The following is a 15,051-nucleotide window of genomic DNA, read 5'->3' as shown; positions in this document are numbered from 1 at the left end:
TTGTTGTCCTTTCTATACCCCCCCCCCCCCCTTTTCCCATCTTTTCTCCCTTCTCTTCTGGTGCTACATCTTATCTTATATATATCTAAAACTCTATTCAGCTTTATTGTTTAAATGACAAGTTGATGCTTCAAACCTCAATAGGAACAGACATTTTACTCCTCTTTGATACAGACTGGTTCACATATAGAGAGGTAATCCGATTTCAATATTACATTCCTTTCCCATCAATTAGTACTCTTCTCTTTTGCAGCACTCTGAGAAGCAACAGTAGTGAAACAGACAAATGAGAAAGGAGAGTGTGTGTGTGTGTGAGAGAGAGAGATAAGAAAAAGAATGGGGAAAATAGTATTCCAGCATCAACATCTTTATCGTCATCTTCAGGGAAAGACAGAAAACACTTGATGAAGGCGAGAAAGAGAGACCAAAGAACAAAATGAGTAGCGTGGAATAGAGAGAGAATTGAATTGAGTTACATGATGTATAACTGATTAGCATCACCTTAGCCTTCGCAAGTTAAAACATTAAATTCAGTAAACAACACATTTAGACTCAAAGCAACTCATTACATGCCTAATAACTATGATACTCGATTGTTTCAACACATCTCAATAACTGCATAAACATACCTTTCAGTGCTTGTATGGCTGAGTTTTGCAAGTTAAACCATCAAGTTCAAGTAAACAACAAATTTCGACTCAAAGTAACTCATTGCATGCCTAGTAAATATGATCTAAGTTGCTCGGACTTGGGTGCGGGTGTCCGGTACGGGTGCGGATCTAGAGGTCGGATCATTCATAATATAATTTTATGGATCCATGTATTGATACGGGTGTGGGCATTCGCCTAAAAATAATCAAAATATATTAAAATAGGGTTATAAAACCTAAATTACGAGATTATGTGGAGAACTCGAGGAGAATCCTAGAAGGAGATTAAAGGAAAAGGAGTGACAGAAATTTCTATATAAAAGGCATTCCATTTCTTCAATTTCACCTTAGCTTTTGTATTGATTACAAAAATCATTAAAACTGTCCAAATTTTCCCCATCGATTTTGGTCAAAGTACCCAAAACTGGTTCACCAAATTGGACACGGATCCCACACCCATTTCGTATCGACATGGGTGCGGCACCAAAAGGGAAGAGTCCGAGCAACTAAGATTATGATACTCGATTGTTCCAACACATCTCAATAGATGCATAACATACCTCGCTGTACTTGTACGGCTGAGTTGTGTAGTCCGCCTCTTAACAACCACTGGCTTTCCGCTGTAGTAAAACCCAGTTAAATCAAGAGCTTCACTCGCCACACCACCCAAAACGGCTAATACATTTGCAGACTTGCTTAACACAGGGGAAAATAAGGAAAAATTAGCAAAAAAGGACTAAAATAATCAACTTATTAGGATAATCAGGGGAAAATAATCAAACACCTTTTTGCGAACTTGTGAAAATCCCAATGTATGAATTTTAGGTGGTTCTCTTCAGAAAGTATCTGATTTAGGTACCCAACTGCATTTGCAAACTCACGCCTCAACATCATTTCTCGTGGCCTTTTCTCAACTGTCTGAAGTCATTGAATTCATAAAGGACAGAATCAAAAATAAAATAAAATTGAAAGGAAAGGATTGAATTCTGAAATTTAAAGACCAGAACCATTCGAAGTAAATAGTGCCCAAGAGGTGGACAAACTACAGTTCTGATCAACTTTAGAGCAAACACAATGTAAATTTTCAGGAGGCCACCAGATTGATTTTGCACAAACCTTTATCAGATTAAGTATGATTATTGGGTTTCCATATCTTCTTGCAAGATCTTCAAAATGCAGTCTGGTTGCTTCATAAGTAGGATCATATCTTTGTACTTGGGTGAGAAAGGAGACAAGCAAGCTCATTCCAGTCAGAACAAGAGTAGAAATGACTCCACCTTCAAAATTTTCTAGTAATAATCAGGTAGAAGAATTTAGTTGCTCTTACATATTATATCTGGTTTTGGGCTGAATCTTGAAGCTTCTTGTGACCAGAAAAGAGGAATTGAGCCCCTCATTTGAACAACAGAGCTCATTTTTCCTTTGCATGAGCCAGCTTCTTCGTCAAGCACAATTTGTTCAGTTTCAACATCATTTGCCACTCTTCCATGATCATTAACTCCCCTTTTCAAGTAACTGCAGCATGAATATTCACTGGTAAGACTTTCACGACAGATACTGAAGTTACTCACGAAAGATCACAGAAGTACCAATTCACATATCAACAGGAAAATTCGGTTATTCAGCTTTCTTAGTTGAGAACATTAGAAGCGTGATGGTTTTCTAGTAAGGCAAAGCTTTTTCAAAGAAGTATACATTAAAAATTGACTAGTATTCCATACTCCCATAACATCCTTAGGACAGACCCTAGATAAATACCACAGACTACTAAAAACTATCTTTTAACGTTTTAACAACCAGCCAACAACAACCTCTTAGCATATGTAGCCAATCTCGGTCAGCCAATAAAATCATGAAAACATGAACCATTTAGAAACAAGAAAGAACAAAGATACAGCAGTGTTATATGTTTCTTGTAATCGATTTTTTTTTGAACTAATACAGCAGTGTTGTTTAGGATTAATAAGAAACAAGAGAGCACATCTGCAATTCCCTCTGCACAGACTTCTTTATCCGTAAAGAAGTTGCTGTCTAGAGATCACAATTTCAGTTTGGAACTATGAAAAATCATTGAAACATCCACTGTCTCTTTCCTTCAAGGTTTCCCTGGGGTCCACATAATGCAGTTTGGGTGTATGACCAATCACCCCAATGCAAGCATGCATAGAGAATGTGAACCCATTGAAAGCAAAAGTAGGGAGAAGCATGTGCCAAAAGTACTGGTAACTGGCAGTCCAGCAGATAAGGATTGACAGACTTGACATTCAGCCTCAAAAAAAGAAATTTGTCAGTGAACTTTCTACCCCTCTTCTGGAGATTGTCTCGAGTCAAAATAGCCTCAAGCACTGCAGTCACGACAGAGAATTCAACTCCAGGATGAGCCTTATGGTTCCAGATAGGTTTCCAAGTAATAAAATGACAGAAAGGGGACCTCTCCTGGTATTTCGTCTACCCATTCCATTAAAATTCATCTTGTTTTCCAATACAAACAGAGTGTAATGATACATGCAATGAAAGACTAAGTTAGATGGATTGCAATACCTAGAATGGGAGCTCAGGCTACAGAAATAGGAAGAAGATTAACAATTGAATTCACAACAGTGTCATTGGACCTGCAATGGTCATTTTTATATTCTAGACTCTAGAGACTGCTAAGAGTGTACTTCTGCAGTAAAATAACAATATATGATGTGGACTAGGCAACTTTAATCCCCAAAAAGTACAGAATTTATCAAGGTTCCTGGCTTGGAAGTATGGAACTAGATAATTCAGTTCAGCCGACCCCTACTGAGCACTACCCATGCCAATTATATCATCTACATCACGATGTAAATACATAGACCCATAGCAGAGTGCCAATAGAATATAGTGTTCAGTTACACCCATCAATCATATGGACCTGCAAACCAGGTCTGGGGTCTTTCCCCATCGCTTTCTTTCTTTACTCTTTATCACCTGATCTTTCTTCTCATTGTTAAATCTCTCTTTAATTATGCTGATTTCTCTCAGTGAAATTTTACATGTTGCACTAAGTTACTTACGTATGTATGCATGCGGTTTGGGAGCACTTTGAGGTGAACACCAATCCGAACAAGTAGGGTCATAATTCAACATTTAAGAAGAAAGATTATTTCCTTTATCTTATCTGTTATCTCTGTAGTAATTATCTTTTTCAATTTTAGAATAATTGTGATAAACTCTCACAATGAAATTGATGATTGACCATTCCATAGTCTCAAATAACACAGGAAACCCAATAATGCTTCACAAAAGTTCCCCTCCAGATATCAAATGCACAGAATGACCCAAGCAAGTAATTGATAGGTTATAAGATCAAATATAAGTATCATTATACGCTCATAGACATAAAAAGAGAAACTGAAAAGAGAAGCTGATACCAAAACTAAAGCATTGACGATATCAAATTTTGAGCCCCAAGAAAAATAAACCTGCAATTTAACAGTGTCCACCTTGCTGAAAAGTGATGTTTCCTATAATTTGACATCAAAAACTCTCATCCTAACTACACTTACCATCATCAAAAAACACTCTTATCCAAACTAATACATAGAACAAATATCGTGTGCAAGTTACTTATTAAACCAAGAAAGAAGAGTAATTAGCTCAGATCTTAAGCCATCCTACAATTTGATGCAACACGGTTTAAGCCACTCTGCACATAAGATCCTAAAATCAGTCTTCTAGAGTCTAGACACACAAAAACTTGTTCGCTCATAAGCACATATTATTTACGTTCTTTCAAACATTAGCAGCATATATTAGCTTAATACTCCCTCCGTCCCGATTTATGCGACACGATTCGGAGTATGAGGGCCAAACTATCTAATTTTTAGTGTGAATTCGAACACAGGACAAGAGGGAGTTGCTCAAATGGTAAGCGCCCCTCACTTCCAACCCCTAAGGTTGTGAGTTCGAGTCACCAAGGGAGCAAAAAGATGGGAGCTCCTAGAGAGGGGTTAAATATATAAATTCAAACACAGGATTTTCAAGTGTTTTGAAATAAAAAAGTTGCATATTTAGGAACTTCTAAAATGTAATGAGTTACAATAGTTGACAATTCAAAATATTTCAAGTACATATGAAAAAATCGCAGTCCTAGAAAAACTCTTTTTACTGTCCAAACAGTAATTATGTCATATGAAGTGGGGCAAGGGGAACAATAAGTTTCAAGCAACTTGCAGTAGGAAAACCCAACAGAAACTGAAAGATAAATAGAAAATGAAGCAAATTGACATAGTTCACTTAATTTCTCCCCAGACAGTTTATTGTCTTCTGTTTCAGTTTTCTTCTACCAATGTGAAGAAAAGTCTTTTTACAACTTCTTAGTTTGTGCAGTATGTCAATTAAGAAAGCTGGCAAACAAAAGAAAAGCTTTGGCAAATTATGTAATAATAAAACATGAAAAGGCCATTTTGCATACCGTGTTCCTGCAAAATGCCGAGAACGCCTAGAAATCAGAGAAACGCTGAAGTCTTTTCCAAATATTGATAGCCTAGTCTGCAACCATTAAGCAAAAGATAGATATTAGGTGCCCAGGCAATTTGTCATCAACTGATCTGCAATACGCTGGTCGAAGGGATATATTACAACAACAAACTCAGTCCCAATGTAATCCCTCAAGTGGGTGTGGGAGGGCAGAGTGTACACAGACCTCACCCCAACCTTTCAGAAGGTAGAGAGGATGTTTTTGAAAGACCATCGGCTGAACAAACAGTGAAAATGATACAATGGTAACAAACTGAAACAACCAGAAAATAAGATACCGAGGAGAAAAAACAAGTAGATATAGAAATCTACAAAATGAAGGGAAAGAAAGGATACTTAACTCTAAACTCTGGGAAAGGGAACGAATGTAAGCCCAACTATTAACTAACCTTCTAACTCCAATCCTCGACCTCCACACCCTCCAATCAAGGGCCATGTCCTTGATGAGCTGAAATATCCCACCTGAGCAACTCACTCCAATACTTCTTAGACCTATCTCTACCCCTCCTCAAGCCTACTATGGTCAACTTCTCAAATCTCCTAACCGAAGCATATGCACCTCTCCTCTTCACAAGCCCAAACCATCTCAGCCTCACTTCTCGCATCTTATCTTCCATGGGACTTGGGAGTCACTCCTACCATCCTGAATATTTTCATTCCTAATTTTATTTCTCCTGGTATGTCCACACATCCACCCTAGCATCCTCATCTCCGCTACTAACATCTTTTGGACATGAGTATTCTTGGTCAGCCAACACTCCCCTCATATAACATAGTCGGTCTTTAACCACCATTTGATACAACAACATGCCTAGTGTAGTCCCACAAGTGGGGTATGGAGAGGGTAGAACATATGCAGACTTTACCCCAAGTTTGTGAGGTAAAGATATTTTTGATGGACCCTCGGCTCAAAAGGAAACTTCTAGCAGCAGGATTGCAATAAAAATACGACAGCAAAATAGTATGGTACAAATGCAACAACAAATAGAAATATACATCGAAAAATAAGAGACAATGCGACTACTAAATAGCACTCCTAATAATGAGAGGAGGCAACTAGGCCCCTACCTCTCCCAAATAAAGTGCGAAAACCAAATTGCTCGGACTCTTCACTTCTACTGACGCACCCATGTCGACACGACATGGGTGTGAGTATGGAACCCGTAGGCAATCTGGTCAACCTGTTTTGGTACTTTGACTGAATTCAATCAGAAAATTTTGGACAAATTCAATAATTTCTGTGATCAAAACAAAAAATAAAGTGAAATTGAAGAAAATGAAATACCCTGTAAATATAAATTATTTTTTTCTGAAATTGGTAATTGTACTTGCACCATATTTACCTCAAAAGACTCTTAAGAAACTGGAGCTATTCTAGTCTTCTTTAGGGAGCTTAATACATCTAGAAACTGTCTACACCAAAACTAAAGAGCGAAATACAATTCATCTTTATCTAATAGATAGAGTTGCTCCTATTTTCATAACATCTAGAATTCCTCTCTTTCCATATTGTCCACCAAATACAAGCTGGAACCATTCTCCGTTTTCCTCTATCTCTGACCTCCAAACCTGCTTCTTCCCAACATTCTAGAGTTCCAGAAATGTTTCCAGGCATTATCCATGTGATACTTCTGAGTGCCAGGAACATCCTCCATACTTGACCAGTTATTTTGCAGTGGAGGAAAAGGTGATTAACTGTTTCTGTAGTTTCCCCGCATAGGCAGCATCTGGGACAAATAGTAATCCCTCTTTTCATCAAGTTATCTTGAGTAAGAACTGCTTCTCTTGCCAAAAGCCAGACAAAACATGAACCTTAATACAGTATCTTACCCTTCGAAATATGCTTCCAAGGCCATCCTACCTTTGATGATTGGTTTGGTTCATATGTTTGTAAGCTGCATTGACTTTGTAAGCACCACCGTTGTGTCCATTGCACCATAATCTGTCAGCCCCTTCTTGTAAACCTCCAAAAGTTCTCAGCAGATTGAAAAAAACAATCACCCTACTCACCTCCGAGTCATTAGGCATTCTTCTGAAGGTAATACCCCAACCTTGGTTTGACCACTGTTCTTCCATTGTATTATGTTGATGAAGAGCCCGTTTGAACTGGCTTAAAAAAGTAGCTTTTTAGTCAAAAAAAAAGTCAAACTAAAAATGACTTTTAAGTCAAAAAAATAAAAAGCAGGGGGAAACCTACTTTTGGTTTTGACTTATTTTAAGTCATTTTTCTTATTTTAAGTCATTTTTGACCTTGCCAAACACTTCCTACCTTATTTTAAGTCATTTTTTTTATCTATATCAAGTTAAAAACTGACTTAAAGTAGGTTTGACCAACTTTTAAGTCAATCCAAACACCCTCAAAGTACAAGATTGTAGATGCCTCATGTAAACTCTCAGTCCCTAGCCATACATCCTTCCAGAAAACAGTTTTACTACCATCTGCACCCTTAATGGTGCTTCTGTTTTTCAGCAAAGGCCATAAGACCCTGATAGATCTCCATAAACTAACCCCACAAGGAGTGTTAATCTCCTTTGTCATCCATCTCACTTCTTCCTTATACTTTGCCTTGATAGACCTTACCCATAACATTTCGTCTTCTTGTGAGTACCTCCAAAGCTATTTTATTTTTAACGCCTTATTCTGAAACTTCAGATCCTTGAGTCCCAGTCCCCCGTCTTCTTACTCATTGTTAAAGCCTTCCATTTCACCAAGTAGAAACCTTTCTTCTCATTTTCTTGCCATAAGAAGGATCTTCTAATGTTGTCAAGTATTGTAATAACACTTGCTGGGATTGGAAATAAGGACATCATGCAAGAGGGGAGGGCATCTAACACAGAGTTGATGAGTATGACTCTTCCACCTAGTGACAAGTATTGAGACTTCCATCTAGAAAGTTTCTTCCCGCACTTTCCAATGACACCATTCCAAATTTTCTTAGACTTTGTATTAGCCCCTAATGGCATACCAAGATAAACAGTTGGCAAGGACCCTACTACTCCTCCCAATATTGAGGCTAGGAACTCCATATCATTGACTTCATTAATAAGATACAATGAGCTTTTCCTCCCGTTAATATGCATACCAGACACATTCAGATACGACCAAAATCATCCTCAGATACTTCAATTGATCCATTTGCATCGCAAAAAATCAGAGTGCAGCACACTGTAAGTGTGTAATCTCCATGCTGCTATTGTCCCTCTTTTCCATTTCAAAGTCGTTAATCCAACCAATGTGCTTTGCTTTTTTCACCATATTATTTAAACCTTCCATTGCCAAAATGATCAAAAAAGGAATCCGTGTTGTAAAAAGCACATAAAAGCGCTCTTTGAGGTTCACGCTTCTCGCTTCTGTGAAGCGAACCCTCGTCGCTTTCTCCCGCTTCTCGCTTCCCAAAACACTGGTGGAAATACTAGTGTTGTGAAAAGCGCGCTTCAAAGCGAGGCGACACCAGTGCGCTTCTTTCTCCTGAGGCGATGCGATCTAAAAAAGGCGCTCGCTTCAAATAAAGAAGCGACACCAAGGCAAAAGCGCAATAAAGCGCGCTTTTTATAAAAAAGTGACAATTAGGGTTTTTTTTTAAAAAAATAGTTTTTTTATAAAAAAAATCTGAAATATACAATATAACTTAGTTTTTCTTTCACGACTTTTCTTTCGCTTCTTCTCTCTTCACGACCGTGACTGAGACTGTGTCTCTCTTCACACCTCGACCGCGACTGCAGGTAAGTTTTAACCGATGTTTATTAGTTCGCCTCTGTGAGTTCCTTTTCTCCTGAAATATACAATCTTCACCTTTGCTTCATCTCTGTGAGTTTCTTTTCTCTTCACGATGCGACTGTTGTAGTTTTTTCTTCTTCTTCTCTTCTTCTCTTCATCTCTGTTGCGATCTGCTCTGTTTCTGTTCACAATTACTAACTGCCTCCTCTGTTTTTTTTCAATTCTTTTGCTTTTTTTTTCGATTTTATTTTGTGATCAGTGTGTATGCTAGCAGCTCTTTTTTTTTTTTTTATTTTTTGACACTTCTGATGATGAAGAAGATGATGACCAAATATAACCCTTGGTTATGACACTTGAAGAGTTTGAGGATCTTGTTGAAGAATAGGAGTTTGAGTCTTTGTGATTTAATTATGTTTTTGATTTTTTGCTTTATATGTTATGACATATGAGTATTATTGACTATCTATTTTCTTTTAATCTAAGACTATATTACCTCTATTTAGTTATTTAATATTTTTTTATTTTTATACTAAATGTCGCTTTTTTTAAAAAAAGTGTGCGCTTCGCTTCACACTTCTCGCTTCTGTGAAGCAAGCCCTTGTCGCTTTTCCGCTTCTCGCCTCCCAAAACACTGGGAAAGACAATGCCTGATCCAATTAGCCTGAAGTCCCTTAATTCCTAAGCTCCTTTCTTCTTTGGGATTAGAGCTATAAAAGTTGCATTAAAGCTCTTTTCAAATATCTCTTGTTCATGAAAATCTACAAATGCATATTGTCACTCCCTTTCCTTTTATCTCTTTCCACGATTATCCTATTGATCAATATTTTCACCTCAAGTTCTTCATATGATATCTCATAATTTAGGCTTTATCTCTATTATTTTTAGCCGAATCCCTGCATGGATCCATATTCCTGAATATTAAAATTTAGATCATAGAGAATCCGACTTCTAAATCCACACCCGTATCACACACCCGCATCACACACCCGCACTCGAGTGCGAGCAACTTAGGTGAAAACACTGGACTACCTACTAACCTTCTATCATAATCAATGACCTACATATTTTCTTATTTAGGGTCATGTCCGCAGTAAACTAGAGTTGTCATATCTTATCTAATCACTCCCCTGGTTCTTTTTTGGCCTACCTCTACCTCTCCTGACTTCTGGTATAAGCCAACCTCACACCTCTTCACTAGCACATTTGTGCACCTCCTCTTCACATGTTCGAACAATCTCAGTCTCACTTTTCTCATCTTGTATACAAAGAAGCCCCTCTTACCTTGTGCCATATAACTTCATTCCTGATCAACTTTATCCACCAAACTTTATCTCCTAAATAAGGTTGTTTTTGACTGGCCAACTCAGACCCATACAACAATGTTGGTCTAACCACCATTCTGTAGAACTTACCTTTAAGCGTTGGCAACACATTCTTATCACACAATACCACAGAGGCAAGACTCATTTACACCCACTCTGCTCCCACACAACATACAATATTATTGTTAATCTACCAGTCTCCTTAGATAATTGACCTAAGATACTTGAAACTTCCTCTCTTGGGTATGATGTGTGCATCAATCTTCACTTCCACATCCGCCTCATACATTACATCACTGAACTTACACTAAGTAATCAAAATTAGTCCTGCTTAACCTAAAACCTTTAGACTCTAGAGCATGTTTCCAAACTTCACTCCTATTGTTAACTCCACTACACATCTCATTTATCATTACTATATCATATGTGAATAACATACACCACTGCACTACCCTTGAATATGCCTTAACAATTTGTCCAACACTAAGGAAAATAGGAATTGGCTAAAGGTTGACCACTATGCAATCTCATTATGACAAGGAAGTATTCTAAGTCACCTCCCACTATCCTACCAGGTTTTGGCTCCATCGTACATGTCCTTAATTGCCCAAATATAAGCCACGGATACACCTTCAGACTCCAAACATCTCCAAGAAACCTCTTTAAGGACTTTTTCATAAGCCTTTCAAGGTCGATGAACACCACGTGTAAGTCTTTTTTCTATCCCTATATTGCTCCAACAATCTTATTAAAGATGAATGACTTATGTAGTTGATAACACCGACATGAATTTAAAATGGTTCTCTAAGATATACATACCTCTCCTCATCCTCATCCTCATCTTTACCACCCTCTCCTAACTTTCACAGCATGGTTTAGTAGCTTGATACCCCTATAGTTGTTGCAATTCTGAATATCACTCTTGTTCTTGAACTATTGTAGTCCACCTAGTGTAGTCAAAGGCGCACTTTAAGTGCGCTTAAGCCCTGAAGAGAGGCTCAAAACATGTGAGCTTCGCCTCGCTTTATGTGCGCTTCAGTGTCGTCATCAAGGTTCAAAGGCAAACTTTTTCTTGCCAATGAACCTCTTCTCAAGAAGTATACTAAACAATTGATACTTTACTTTATCATTTTTTTTCTCAATTTCTTTGGTCATATAGTTGTAATTCATGTTTATAACTATTAGCCTTGGACTAAACATATATATTTGTATATCTTTCTCCCTTTGCACCTTTTTTCATCAAAGCTCACGCTTTATTTGCGCTTTGCGCTTAAAGCCCCAATAGACCTTAGAGCTTTATTGCGCTTTTTGCCTTTGATAACACTGAGTCCACCTCCATACTTCTAGCATTTTAACTGTCCTAAATATGACATTAAACAACCCAGACACTCTATACCTGTCTCGCCTGCATTCTTCTAAAAATCCACTTGGATCTTGTCTAGCCTGATTGTTATTCCCCTCCTTATCTTACAAATAATGCCCTCAGTCTCTGCAAGTTTTATGCACCTAAAATACCCAAAATCTCTCGGATTGTTTGAAAATTGTAACTCCCCAACATGATACCATGTCCCCTTTTTTATTTAAGAGCTTCTGAAATACGTTTGTCATATGTCTAATGTGTGCATCTTCTACCAAAGACTTCATCATTCTCATCCTTATGCTCTTCACTTGGTCCATAAGTGTGAAGAGAGCAAGTATATAGTCATTTTCAAAGAACCGCTCAAGTCAACTCCTCACCACATATTGACCTCTTTACAAGTATATACAAAGTACCTAGGATTTAAACATTCGTAATGGAAAAGTAAGTCTTAATGTTTTCCCCCCAACATTGGTCTAGTGGTGAGAGCGCAACATGTGATGTGTAGTTAGGTGCACGTGACGTGTTTGAATGTTACCTCAGACAAAAGCCTAGTACTAAGTAGAGAAGGAAGAGAAGCAGACCATTATCTATCGAATAAAAAACCATGCAGCACCGACCCAAGAGGATTCTCGGTTATCAAAAAATCGTAATGGAAAAGTAAGCAAACACCTGCTTAAAGTGCCCATGAACTAAAGCAATTGTCCACATTGTGTTCTTGCATCTTGATCGAATTGTATGTGTTAGATAACTATTCCAGACAAAAATATTGTCATACGGCATCCCATCCTCACCCATAGACAAGACATTGTTCTGCAAGCTTCGCATTATAGGATAGGTGTAACTGTAGAAAAAATCTTTTGCCAAGTCAACACTGGATAAAAGCTTCTTGTACCTGCAATTATTGAAAATTAGTCAGCCAAGAAACAATCCAAGGGCCAAAAGTTCGTTCATTAAATCAAACAAAGGGCACAAAATTTGAGCAAATAATCATTAACAAAATTCAAGTAGAGTGAAAATAAATCCAAACAAAGCAATAACTATTTCTTCATAATATCCATATCAGACATGAAGTAGTCATCTTGAAACACTAAACTAGAAAAAGATACCAAATAGAAGTATGAACATCTTAAAAAGGAAGCAGGAATAAAAAATGGCCAGTTAATTACTTTCTCCTCACAAACTTGCATGATATTGTTCACTCCAAAAATTTAACACTACCTAAGCAATAATACTATTCTATGCAATTTTTTTATTTTCTTTTGAGAAAGCAAAAGAGTATTTACAACTTCCAAATATTCAAATTCATTTTACTAATGAAATTCCTTTTCAAACTAACTTTCCAAATTATATTTTAATGTTTTTGTTCCATAACCACAAATATAAATCTACATCTTAAACTCGGTGATGATAAAGCACCTTCATGTGGGATACAACAGTGGCATACGGCTTAGCTATCATTTTAAGGAAAATTTATCTGTAAAAGGAACACAGCAATAGATATTTTCTTGGCCTACCTAGCAAACTTGGTGCTTATTGTTGAACTTATTTGTACTGTAAATTATGCTATAATAAGTGAAGGATAGTTTTTATCACTAACGAGGGCAAAAGATCAACAACACAAGGTAAACTTTTTGAAGAACTGATCCTGCAATCATAATATGGACTGCATGGAAGTAACCAATCATAGATTTTTTATTAGGTAAACTTGAGGCTATGCAACCCCAGATTCTCTGGGGCTAAATTTGAGGTTGTGCACAGTATAAAGTACGTGTTTATATTTTTTTGACATGTTTGTGCAGGATGAACAATGTAATGATGATACTATGATGGACTTCATGGACTCCTTAAAGAGAATGGTCCTCTTTGTACGTTTTTGCACCTTCTTGGTGCTATAAAGCAAATAAATTATCACAATTGAAACCCAAATAGATATGTTGCGGATGGATTTGAAATGTCCCTTAAATCAAAATATCCAAGAAAAGAATAGAACCTTAACGCAACCCCTCCAAGTATACTTAAAAAAGTTCAAGATTTACTATTAAGCATTAAAAGAAAGTAAATTGTATCACTAGAGCAAAAGACATATAAACAGCATGCAGCAAAAGCTTCTTATTCCGAAGATTCAACCAAATAAACCACTTACCTTAACTCAGTTTTCGAATGAGCAACATCGGTTTGGACCGAGACATGAGGTATTGTAATAATTTGGCTCTCATCTATACTATATATGGCATGACCACATATAGATCCAATTTGGCGCCTTTTTGTCACTAATACAAGATAATATGACTCCAAGAACCTAATGCAACCTAAACAAATACATTAACATATACAAAAAGTTAGCCCAAAATTTCTAGTGGAAACAGTAACAGCAAGAGAGTTCAAACAAAGACTAACCAGCAATGCCATAAACTTTAGCCACAAAATTCAAGCCCCCAGTAGCTCTATTTCCTTCAGCAATTCGTTGAAGTAAGCTTTTTACTTCCTGAGGAGGATACACTACTGGGTCTTCACTAATGTTAAGATCCGAAGGCTCCATTCTATCAATCTTTAGCACTCTGAAGAACTGCTTATTCCTATCACTCCCTATTAAATAAAACCTCTGCAAACACCAAAAATGCAATCAATCAAAATATAATACCAGTTGGGTTTTCATTGAAACTATAAATAAATTTTTAAAAAAAAACATGAATTGGGGTTTCCACAAAGAAGTGATTTTTCACAAAAATAAAAGGCAAATGAAGTGAAATTGTAACGTACTGCCCGTGTTTCGTAGAGGCGAAACTTTTCGAGGGAATAAGAAAGAGGGTTGAATTCAGATGGATCATTCGAGGGATGGATTTTTTGGGGTAGCTTCGATGAATTTGACTTCATATTCTCGGGTTTCGCCATGGGAAAGATGAAGACACAATGGAAACAAGGTTCGATTACTTCAAAACAAGTAGTTTCGTTCACAGTTTTGGGCTTCCTTTGGATCAAACATCTTCTGGAATTTGATGAACAAGATGACACTATAATTCTTCCCAATTCTCCCTTCTTTCTTCCGTTCCTTACTTTTATTTTTCATTTCTTACCAAATAAAAAATAAGTTGCCCCTCCATAAAATAAAAAAAAAGGAAAATAATAAAAAATACTCTTTTTAACTTTAGTTATTATTTAATTTTACCATCATCGTTAAAATAAAGTTAAATTTACCGCTTTCGTTATTAGTTTCATCAAATTTACCATTCATTTAACAAAATTCTCAAAACTGACCCGAATTTTTTTTAAAACCCTCTTCCTTATTTTAATCCGATGACCCGACTCCATTTAGAATAACCCGATCAACCTATTATATCCATTTTCCCAAATTTCCTTTACTATTTACCATTATCTCTCTCTTTTTATGTTCTTCTTTTATTGTGCTTTTTTTTTGCATTATTTTCACCAATCAACTTGTGTTTTATTATTTACTTTTTGTTCCATTTACTTTAGATAGTTTGTTTTTTAACATAC

The 15,051-nt window shown here is 36.8% G+C and overlaps 1 protein-coding gene across 1 annotated transcript in view; it reads right to left on the bottom strand.

Annotated features, from left to right (window-relative positions):
• The window catches only part of LOC107004766 (phosphoinositide phosphatase SAC1), a 26,477-nt gene extending 11,847 nt beyond the window's left edge, over positions 1 to 14,630 (bottom strand). The window contains exons 1-9 of the mRNA XM_015203117.2: positions 14,317 to 14,630; positions 13,954 to 14,158; positions 13,700 to 13,865; positions 12,226 to 12,448; positions 5,092 to 5,168; positions 1,978 to 2,165; positions 1,767 to 1,864; positions 1,435 to 1,568; positions 1,211 to 1,345 (exon numbers count right to left, since the gene is read on the bottom strand). Coding sequence (XP_015058603.1) covers positions 1,211 to 1,345; positions 1,435 to 1,568; positions 1,767 to 1,864; positions 1,978 to 2,165; positions 5,092 to 5,168; positions 12,226 to 12,448; positions 13,700 to 13,865; positions 13,954 to 14,158; positions 14,317 to 14,448 — 1,358 coding nt within the window. The 5' untranslated portion in view covers positions 14,449 to 14,630. The remainder of the gene's footprint in view (positions 1 to 1,210; positions 1,346 to 1,434; positions 1,569 to 1,766; positions 1,865 to 1,977; positions 2,166 to 5,091; positions 5,169 to 12,225; positions 12,449 to 13,699; positions 13,866 to 13,953; positions 14,159 to 14,316) is intronic.
• Between the last annotated feature and the right edge of the window lie 421 nt (positions 14,631 to 15,051).

Source organism: Solanum pennellii, chromosome 11 (assembly GCF_001406875.1).
Source record: "Solanum pennellii chromosome 11, SPENNV200".
Lineage (NCBI taxonomy): Eukaryota > Viridiplantae > Streptophyta > Magnoliopsida > Solanales > Solanaceae > Solanum > Solanum pennellii.
Note: the sequence above shows the minus strand (reverse complement) of the source record. Positions and strands in the feature narration are given on the sequence as shown.